General features: G+C 40.0%; 1 protein-coding gene across 7 annotated transcripts in view; it reads left to right on the top strand.

Annotated features, from left to right (window-relative positions):
• The first annotated feature begins 305 nt into the window (after nucleotides 1–305).
• DNM1L (dynamin 1 like) overlaps nucleotides 306–11,166 on the top strand; it is a 62,268-nt gene continuing 51,407 nt past the window's right edge. Inside the window, exon 1 of one of the 7 annotated variants that reach the window (XM_032647232.1) lies at nucleotides 306–527. In XM_032647232.1, the coding sequence (XP_032503123.1) occupies nucleotides 426–527 (102 nt within the window). In that variant the 5' untranslated portion in view covers nucleotides 306–425. The remainder of the gene's footprint in view (nucleotides 528–11,166) is intronic. The other 6 variants (XM_032647235.1, XM_032647230.1, XM_032647234.1 and 3 more) reach the window with 6 other exon arrangements.

Here is an 11,166-nt window from a genome sequence, read left to right as displayed (position 1 = left end):
TAACACATATTCCTATCCGGAATTTTCACACTGGTTTTGCCTCGAGGATAGGCATAAATGTATCTCTTCCTTCCGACTCTCTGGGCTTCGCTCCCTAATCTTTTGACAGGAGCCAAGGAAGCATCCTCGCCCCAAGAACCCCTCTCTCCTCATAGACCACTCGCCCGCGCCGCGCAGTCTTCTGGAAGCTGTAGGTCCCAGAGGTCCTCCGCGTCAGAACTACAACTCCCGGCAGACTTTGTTTCCCCACACCTCCCTCTTGGCGCATGGCCTGTCGGGAGGGGGCAGGTAGCGGGGGGGGCGGAGTCCAATGGGTGCTGGCTCCCGAGGAGAGGGCGGAGGAGAGGAGGAAGGAGGCGGGCTCTGGGCCGCGGCCCCATTCATTGCCGCGGCCGGCCGGGCGGGGGTTCGGTATTTTCCGAGTTATGGAGGCGCTAATTCCTGTAATCAACAAGCTCCAGGACGTATTCAACACGGTGGGCGCCGACATCATCCAGTTGCCTCAGATCGTGGTGGTGGGAACGCAGGTGAGAGACGAGGGTGGCTTCCGTCCAGGCCAGAGCCCGGGGCGCGGGCCTGGACGGGACTGCGGCAGCGCTTGCTTCCAGACTGGCCGTCGCGGCCTGTGGAAGGAGGGCGCTGTTGCGCCTGGGCGCCCGGGGCTGCGTTCCACTGGGGCTGGGAGTCCAGGGCCCGGCCCGGAGGCGAGGGGCGGAGCCGGCGCGGCGGTCCGGCGGGTCCCGGGGGCGGGACGGACGGGCGGGCGGGCCTAACTGGAGTCCGTCGGGACCGGGCGCGGCTTCGACCGCGGGCCGCTGCTTCCAAGGGCGCCTGGGGGACGCGCGGGGCACTTGGGGCCGCACTGGGCTCGCGGGGCGGGTAGCCCCTTCTTGATTGGTTTCAGGGCGGCGGGGTGTTTTATTTACCTCGTTGCCTTACTCAGGGGCTGCGGAGTCAGTTTTGGAACTGCGGAGTCGGGGCCGAGAAGGCCGCTACTTTGTGCACCTGAGTGTTTTCCTGCAGTGTAATCCAGGTTTCGAGAACGCCGAAGCAGTTAAAAAAAAACAAAAAAAAACCAAACCAACTTGTACTTGGAGTTTGTGGGTGTTAGGAGGGGTATCCAGTTTTTCTGCGTAGGCTGTGGTTTTTGTCGTCCATCTAAATTGGGCATCAAGGGTCTCTGATCCTTTCATGTTGGCATTTCTTATAGATAACACATTTTTATATGCGGAAATATTGAAGAAATAAATGTTATTTCTAGAAGTGACAGAGAAGTATAAGTTTCATTTTTTCTGCCTGCTGCTTTTCTTGGTTGAAGAGTAATCAACCATAGGCCTTTTTTTTATTAGAGTTCAGAGAAACGCATTTTAGAGATTACTTAGTATATTGCTTTTAGGTGCTTTCCTTTTTTAATGATGTTTTCTGTTGGAAAGGGGACGGTTTCCTCACTTTCCACGAGGTTCATCGCTACATCTTGCTACAAAATTGATGTGTAGGGTGTAACTGTTTTGAGAGGGAACTTAATGTTAAAAATATAATAGAGTATGTACAGACACTGGAAACCTTGGAAACCATAGATATCCTAAGGTGGGCGGGAGGGACTTTTCAATAGTTAAAGCAATAGAAATTATTTCAGAAACACATTTCCTTTGTTGGCCATGGGATTGGTATAGCTTCTGCCCAATCCTCCCTTAATATTTGTAATGACTAGAGACTCTGGATCATCAACATAATAAATTATGAGAAATATATTTTTTGAGTATATTTTGTTTACTGCTGTGTTCCTATTCCTAGCTCTTGGAACAGTCTGGGGTATGTAGGAGATGCTCCATAAATACTTTGAACGAGTTACTAGATAGTATTTTTAAAACCCTGGGGCTTTTATCATCAAAACCGATCTGTTTTTGTAAATAAAATTAGAGGAGATGATATAAATTAAATCTTCTTGGGTAGTAATTTGGAAGTGTTTCCTAGCTGTAGACCAGAAACTTTCCATATACTTTTAAGAGAGTCTTAATGCTTTTTAAGCATGAAGCAGTAAAAGAATCAGAGCTATAGTGTGTCAGTATAAATAGTTTAAAATCAAGAAGGTTTTTTCTTACATGAAATTGAATTTATTTCAGTGAGTACACCTGTTCGCAAAATTGGGGAGGTGACAGGGTAGAAAAGTAAAGATTTCACCATTGTGAAAGCCATTAACATATGCCAGCAAAAACCATCCTAGTAGTGATAATTATATGCCACTTTTGCATGTTGATGTTTGGAATTACTCTGAAGGGAAATATTCAGTTTTTAGACTTGATTTAATGAGGGTTATCTCCATTCGTGTCCTTATTAGCTGAAATTCAGTCCTTTATTATTCAGGTACAGAAGAAATAAATAAGAATAGAAGCAATGTCTTTTCTCCCATAGTTTCCTCAATATGTTGGGAAAAAACCTCTTCTTGATTTGAATACAAGTACACCACTACTTTGTCATCTAGGCTAGTTAATGTTGTGTAACATGTATATATACAGCACCTCACATTCATATTTAATGGAGTAGTGTACAGTGAGTGAGTTCCAGATGTAGTAAATGTTCTGTACATAGTTCAACTGGTAAATTTCTCAGTGGCAGTGATCATGTCTCTGTCTTACACTTTACCTGTACTTTAAATGGCTACAGGTCGCATTTTTGGGAACTTTTTATAACAGTGATTCTCAAACTTGGGTGTATATAAGAATTACTTTGAAAATAAGTTTCCTGGACCCCATCCGCAAAGATTTTGATTTTATAAGTCTGGGGTGCTCCAGGCACCATAGCCGATTCTGATGCAGATGGTTCATAGATGTATATAGTATATTAGTGAGTCTTTGATTTTATAGCGCATGAAACTGGAAAAAGCAGGGGAGTCTAAGGGCATACTGCTGTTAAGTAGTAGGTTGGTTTTGGTGGCATTCTTGCTCCAAAGTATCAACTTCCAGGCAACCTTTGCTGACCCCTAAATATTTTAAACTTTGATTTCTTAAATTGCCCGAATAATACTGTTTTGGGGCCCAGAGAGTTGGAGTAGTTGAGGAGAGAGATGTTTACAGCTGTCGACCATTCACAGTTTTTATGATTTAGCTGAATAAATTGCTTTCCTTTTTCTCTAGCCGAGATCCTCTGTGTGGAAAGAACAGAAAATGGGGAGAGAGAAGGTTGATACTTTTTGACCTTGGTGTACTTTGCAGGTGGAGAAGGAGATAAGATTTCAATGACATTTGTGACTCAACTTGGGAAATTTAATCACTGTTTCTTAAGTTGAGAATTGGAAGGGGGAGCCCTCCAGGTATGTAATCCAAACCACAACCTAATATAGGAATCTCAATACAGATGACATTAACCTGAGACTCTGGCTCAGTGCTGCTAGTATTGTGCTTTTTTTTTTTTAATTTGTTTATTTTATTTATTTTATTTTTGGCTGCACTGGGTCTTTGTTGCTGTGCGCGGGCTTTTCTCTATTTGAGGTAAGTGGGGGCTACTCTTCGTTGTGGTGCTTGGGCTTCTCATTGCAGTGGCTTCTCTTGTTGCAGAGCACAGGCTCTAGGCGTGCGGGCTCAGTAGTTGTGGCTTGCGGGCTCTAGAGCTCAGCCTCAGTAGTTGTGGCGCACGGGCTTAGTTGCTCCATGGCATGTGGGATCTTCCCAGACTAGGGCTTGAACCTGTGTCCCCTGCATTGGCAGGCAGATTCTTAACCACTGTGCCACCAGGGAAGCCCTGTGCTTTTCACTTTGCCTTTTATTTTGGTAATTTCAGCACTCTACTTTCAGTAATTCAGACAAATACAGAAGGAAAAGGAATCTTGGATTTTAAATGACCAATCTGCAAACCAACTGTTCAAATTTAACATTTAAAAAATTAAAATATAATTAATATAACATAAACCCTAACATTATAAAGTGTTCAATTCAGTGGTTTTTAGTATATTCACAAGGTTATGCAACCATTGCCACTATCTAATTCCAGAGCGTTTTCATTACCCCAGAAAGAAACTCTGTATCCATTAGAAGTCACTCCCCATTTTACGCCCCCCCTGCCAGCGCTCCTCTCGCCTGGCAACCACTGATTTCTGTCTCTATGGATTTGCCTATTCTGGACATTTCATATAAATGGAATCATACAATATGTGGCCTTTTGTGTCTGGCTACTTTTGCTCTGTTTTTTAGGATCATCCATGTTGTAGCATGTATTAATACTTCATTACTTTTTATGGATGAATAATATTCCCTTGTATAGATATGCCACAGTTTGTTTATCCATTCATTAGTTGATGGACATTTGGGTTATTTCCACTTTTTAGCTATATTGAATGATGCTGTCATGTACATTCGTTAACAAGTTTTTGTGTGAACATATGTTTTCAATTCTCTTGGATATGTATAGTTGACACTTGAGCAACATAGGTTTGAACTGCGCAGGTCCACTTACATGCAGATTTTTTTTTACGTGCAGATACTACAGTACTACCCACTTATATGAAGATTGTTTTCAATGAATACTGCACTACTACATGATCTGTGGTTGGTTGAATCTGTGGATGTGGAACTGTGGCTCCAGAGGGCCAACTGTATAATTATATGCAGATTTTTGACCACCCTGGAGTCAGTGCCTCTAACCACCTGTGCTGTTCAGGGGTCATCTGTACCTAGGAGTAGAATTGCTGGTTCATTTGGTAACTCTTATTTAACTTTTTAAAGAACTGCACACTTTTCCACAGTGGCTGCACCATTTTACAAACCTTTATCTGGTATATGACGGTTTCAGTTTCTATACACCCTCACCAACTCTTGTTATTGTCTTTTTTAGAAAGTGCTAAATCATTCTGGAATTCTTTATTTTAAAAAAAGCCCCCCCCACCCCCTCCTCCTGCATTCTGCAGCACTGTTATCTACATTTTATTAGCTCCTTCTGAAATCTTGCTCTCTCCTGCCTGATATGCCTACATTTGTCTTGTGTTTGTAGAGGTGATGGCTTCATTAAGTTTAGTAATTTGGTGCCAAATATTGATCTTAGTTTCATTCCTTCAGTGTTTTCTTGTGAGTACTCTTAAGTAAACTTATGCTTTTCCCTTTCCTTTTCTTTTTTACTAGTTTTCTCTGTGTAGATCATGTGCTTCTTACTTAAAAAAAAATTTTTTTTAAAGCATTGAAGTGAAACTTATATAACATAAAAATTAGTCATTTTAAAGGGTACAATTCCGTGGCATTTAGTACATTCATAATGTTGTGCAACCACCACCTCTTTCTAGGTCCAAAACATTTTCATCACCCCAAAAGAAAACTCTGTATCCATTAAGCAGTCACTTTGTAATTCTCCTTTCCCCCCCCAGTCCCTGGCAACCACCAATCTTCTTTCCTTCTTTATAGATTTACCTATTCTGGATATTTTACAGAAACAGAATCATACAGTATGTGGCCATTTATGTTTGACTTCTTTCACTTAGTATAACATGGTTCATTCATATTGTAGCATGTATCAGTACTTCCTTTTAATTGCTGACTAATATTCTATTGTATATACATACCATGTTTTATCATTCATCTATTGATGGATATTTGGATTGTTTCTATATTTTGGTTGTTGTGAGTAGTGCTGCTGTGAATATTTGTGTACAAGTATTTGAATACCTCTTTTCAGTTCTTTCGGGTATATACCTACAAGTAAAATGCTGGGTCATATGGTAATTCTATGTTTAACTTTTTGAGGAACCACCAAACTTTTTCACAGTGGCTGTACCATTTTACATTCCCCCAGCAACATACTAGGGCTCCAGTTCTTTATATCCTTGTCAAAACTTGTCATTGTGTCTTTTATTATAGCTATACTGATGAGAGTGTGAAGTGGTATCTCATTATGATTTTGATTTGTATTTTCCTAATGACTAATGATGTGAATACCTTTTTAGGTGCTTGTTGGGGTTATTTGTCTTCTAATTGTTGAGTTGTAAGAGTTTTTTATATATTTTGGATACCAGACCATTATCAGTATATGATTTGCACATATTTTCTTCCATTCTGTAGGTTGTCTTTTTACTTTCATGATCATGTCCTTTGATGCACAAAAGTTTTAAATTTTGATAAAGTCCAATTTATCTTTTTTTCTTTTGTTGCTTGTGATTTTAGTATCATATCTAACACATTATCAAATCCAAGGTCATGAAAATTTATTATTATTTTGTGTTTTCTTCTAGTTTCAGCTCTTACATTTAGGGTTTTGATCCATTTTGAGTAAATTTTTGTCTTTGGTGTGAAGTAGGGGTTCACCTTCATTCTTTTCCATGTGCCTGTGCAGTTGATCCAGGACTATTTGTTGGAGACTATTCTTTCCCCCATTGAATGGTCTTGGCTCTATTGTTGAAAATCAGTTGACTATAGATGTATAGGTTTATTTCTGGACTCTCAGTTACTTTCCATTGGTCTATAGGTCTGTTATTATGCCAGTACCACACATAGTTTTGATTATTGTAGCTTTGTAGTATATTTTGAAACCAGAAAGTATGAGTCTCCCCACTTTGTTCTTTTTTTTCAAGATTGTTTTTGCAGTTAGGAGTCCCCTGCCATTCATTCCATAGCAGTTTTAATTGGTATTTCCATTTCTGCAAATGAGGTTGTTGGGATTTTGGTAGGGATTGTATTGAATCTGTACATTGCTTTGGGGAGTATTGCCATCTAAATATTAAATCAGATCTAGAAATCTTGGTTGATAGGTTTTTTCCTTTCCGATCTTTAAATAAGTCATGCTATTGCCTCTGGCTTCCAAGATTTCTGGTGAGAAATCTATTGTGTTATTATTGGTCTTATTGAGGATCTGTTGTATTTGAATTGATTCTCTACTTCTCCCTTGCTGCTTTCAGTGTTTGTGTTTGTCTTTTAACAGTTTGATTATTATTTGTCTCCATGTGGATCTCTTTGTGTTTATCCTGCATTGTGGAGTTAAGTTCTTTAATATGTAGATTCATGTCACTTTCCCCATGTTTTCCTGCTTTTATGGAAAAAGTGGGAATTTTTATGGATATTACGTTTGCTTTTCAGTTATCCAGATCTCACTCTTTTAATTTATGTTCCAGATAGAACTGGGCCTGTATTTTATAACCAAGAAAAAAATTCCTCCCTAAGGACTGTTAGGTCTCTAGCATTTTAGCAAGTTTCGATCCTGGATAATTGAAGTGGTTTAAATTTTAGATTTATATTTTGCCAATAGGTGGAGTGTTTGAGCTCTGCAGTAAAAACTTGTTAGTTTATTTATTTAAGATACCATTAAGTTAATATTTCTAAGGATACTCAGAAATATTTTATTTAAAATAAATAAGACAGGGACTTCCTGGTGGCACAGTGGTTAAGAATCTGCCTGCCAATACACACAAATTTTTAGCCCCTTAATATACAGGGGACATGGGTTCGATCCCTGGTCTGGGAAGATCCCACATGCCGCGGAGCAGCTAAGCCTGTGCACCACAACTACTGAGCCTGCGCTCTAGAGCCCGCATGCCACAACTACTGAGCCCATGTGCCTAGAGCCTGTGCTCCCCAACAAGAGAAGCCACCACAGTGAGAAGCCCACACACCACAACGAAGAGTAGCCCCTGCTCGCTGCAACTAGAGAAAACCCATGTGCAGCAGAAAAGACCCAAAGCAGCCTAAAATAAATAAATTAAATAAATTTTAAAAAAGACAAATATTAAAGAAACCGTAAATCTAAAACTACTTCAAAATTAAAAGTTAAAAAATTAGGAAATGTACATATTTATCTGTTATATTAATATCAAATAAATAATTGAGAGGTCTGCTTTATACAATGAAAAGTAAAAATTTAGAAGTGAAAAACTGAATCAGCCTTGGTTAATGTGGCATCCATGAATATTTACAATGATCCCATTTTCAATTGCATCGAAAGAATACAACTCCCTGCTCCCAGTTGATGTTAGGTATCACAAAGAGCTAAAAATATGACAAAACATTAAGGCTCCATCTCAAAATATAAATTCAAAACACTATAAATCTCAGTACAGTGCAATTTGGAAGAAACTAAAAGATGACACTGAAAGCATACACACAAATTTTTAGCCCCTAAATATACAGGATATTGAATTGATTTGGGGAGTATGTAGAGATGAAAAAAACAGAAGACATTGCAGTGCCAAGAGAGCCCTATTTTCAGAGCATGCCAGCTGTGACTTTTGCCACTTTGGAACTGCTGTAGCCACTCACCTTCCTGGAAAGAGTGCAGACATGGAATGTTTAAGTCACCAGGGAGAAACAAGCACTGATCTAAACAATTGTTGAAGAAACCTATGGCCATTTAGAATACTGAGGTGAAAATTGGGAGTGCACAGACATGTTTTGTTTGGTCTATGTGTGTTGACACATAAAATTTTTAAAAACTTGTGATATAATTGACATTAGTTTCAGTTGTATAACGTAGCGATTTGACAAGTCTAAACATTGGGAAACAATCACCACAATAAGTCTAGAATGCCAATAAGTCTAGAGTACCAATAAGTCTAGTAGTCCATCACCACACATAGTTACAATTCTTTTATTTAATATTTTTTTTGTTGCAGTGCGTGGGCTTCTCTCTAGTTGTGGCGTGCAGGTTTTCTCTCTCTAGTTGTGGTGCACAGGCTCCAGGGCACGAGGGCTGTATAGTTGTGGTGCGTGGGTTCCACAGTGTGTGAGCTCTGTAGTTTGTGGCACACAGGCTCTCTAGTTGAGACATGTGAGCTCGGTAGTTGTGGCGTGTGGGCTTAGTTGACCTGTGGAATGTGGGATCTTAGTTCCCTGACCAGGGATCAAACCCGCATCCCCTGCGTTGGAAGGTGGATTCTTTACCACTGGACCACCAGGGAAGTCCCAAAGTTCTTTTTCTTATGATGAGAACTATTAAGATTTACTCTCTTAGTAACTTTAAAATATACACCACAGTATTATTATCTACAGTCACTATGCTATACATTACATCCCTAGGACTTACTTTATAACTGGAAGATTGTACCTTTTGGCCACTTTTACCCATTTCACCCACCCCCCACCTCTGGCAACCACCAGTCTGTTCTCTGTATTTATGAGTTTGGTTTTTTTGCTGTTTGTTTTGTTTTTGTTTTAGATTCCACATATAAATGAGATCATGTGGTATTTGCTTTTCTCTGTCTGACTTATTTTACTTAGCAAGGTCCATTTATGTTGTTGTAAATAGCAGTATTTCCTTCTTTTTTTATGGCTGAATGATATTCCTCTGTGTGTGTGTGTGTGTGTGTGTGTGTGTGTGTGTGTGTGTGATGTACACACATTTACTTTATTCATCCACTAGTGGACTTTTAGGTTATTTCCATTTCTTGGCTTTTTGAAATAATGCTGGAACGAACATAGGGATGCATATATCTTTTCAATTTAGTGTTTTTGTATCCTTCAAATAAATACCCAGAGGTGGAATTGCTGGATTATATGGTAGCTCTATTTTTAATTTTTAGAGGAACCTCCATACTGTTTTTTATAGTGGCTGCACCAATATACATTCCCACCAAAAGTGTATGAGGGTTTCCTTTCCTCCACATCCTCAACACTTATTTCTTGTCTTTTTAGTAATAGCCATTATAACAGGTGTGAGGTGATATCTCATTGTGGCCTTGATTTGCATCTCCCGGGTGATTAGTGATGTTGAGCATCTTTTCATGCACCTGTTGGCCATTTGTATGTCTTCTTTGGAAAAATGGCTACTTGGGTCCTAAGTTCATTTTTATTTTAATTTTTATTTATTTATTTATTTAGGCTGTGTAGCTTGTGGGAACTTAAATTCCCCGACCAGGGATCAAACCTGGGCCCTCGGCAGTGAAAGCCGGGAGTTCTAACCACTGGACTACCAGGGAATTCCCTTAAGTTCATTTTTAAATCAGGTTATTTGTATGTGTGTTGTTTTTTGTTTTTTGCTCTTGAGTTGTCTGAGTTCTTTGTATATTTTGTATGTTAGCCCCTTATTGGATAAGTGGTTTGAAAATATTTTTTCCCACTCCATGGGTTGCTTTTTCACTTTGTTGATGGTTTTCTTTGCAGTGCAGAAGCTTTTTAGTTTGATGTACTCCCCCTTGTTTATTTTTACTTTAGTTGGCTTTGATTTGGTGTCAAATCCAAAAAATCATCACCCAAACCAATGTCAAGGAGCTTACAACGTATGTTTTTTTCTTCTAGGAGTTTTATATTTTCGGGGCTTATATTCAAGTTTTTAACGCATTTTCAGCTGACTTTTTTTTTTTTTTTTTTGGTATAGTGTAAGATAGTGGTCTAGGTCATGCTTTTGCATGTGGGCTGTCCAGTTTCCCAACACCATTTATTGAAGAGACTGTCCTTTCCCCATTTTATATTCTTGACCCCTTTGTTGTAAATTAATTGTCCATATATGCGTAGGTTTATTTCTGAGCTCTCTATTCCATTGGTTTATGTGTCTGTTTTTATGCCATTGCCATACTATTAGCTTTTTTTTCTTGGCCACGCCACGTGGCTTGTGGGATCTCAATTCCCTGACCAGGGATTGAACCTGGGCCATGGCAGTGAAAGCCCAGAATCCTAACCACTAGGCCACCAGGGAACTCCCAGATTATTATAGCTTTTTAACAGTTTGAAATCAGGAAGCATGATGCCTCTAGCTTTGTTCTTCGTTCTCACGATTGCTTTGGCTATTTATTTATATATTTATGTGGTTCCATACAAATTTTAGGATTATTTGCTCTGTTTCTTTGAAAAATGCCATTGGCATTTTGATAGGCATTGTACTGAATTTGTAGATTGCTTTGGTTAATATGGACATTTTAACAATCTTTTTTTTTTTTTTTTTTTTTTTGTGGTACGCGGGCCTCTCACTGTTGTGGCCTCTCCCATTGTGGAGCATAGGCTCCGGACGCGCAGGCTCATTGAGGTACCTGGGCTTCTCATTGCAGTGGCTTTTCTTGTTGACGAGCACAGTCTCTAGGCACACGGGCTTCAGTTGTTGTGGCATGTGGGCTCAGTAGTTGTGGCTCATGGGCTCTAGAGCACAGGCTCAGTAGTTGTGGTGCACAGGCTTAGTTGCTCCGCGGCATGTGGTATCTTCCCGGACAAGGGATCGAACCCGTGTCCCCTGCATTGGCAGGTGGATTCTTAACCACTGCGCCGCCAG

The sequence above is a fragment of the Phocoena sinus genome, chromosome 10, assembly GCF_008692025.1.
Source record: "Phocoena sinus isolate mPhoSin1 chromosome 10, mPhoSin1.pri, whole genome shotgun sequence".
Classification (NCBI taxonomy): Eukaryota; Metazoa; Chordata; class Mammalia; order Artiodactyla; family Phocoenidae; genus Phocoena; species Phocoena sinus.
The sequence above is the reverse complement of the archived record's forward strand: the minus strand, read 5'-3'. Positions and strand labels throughout refer to the sequence as shown.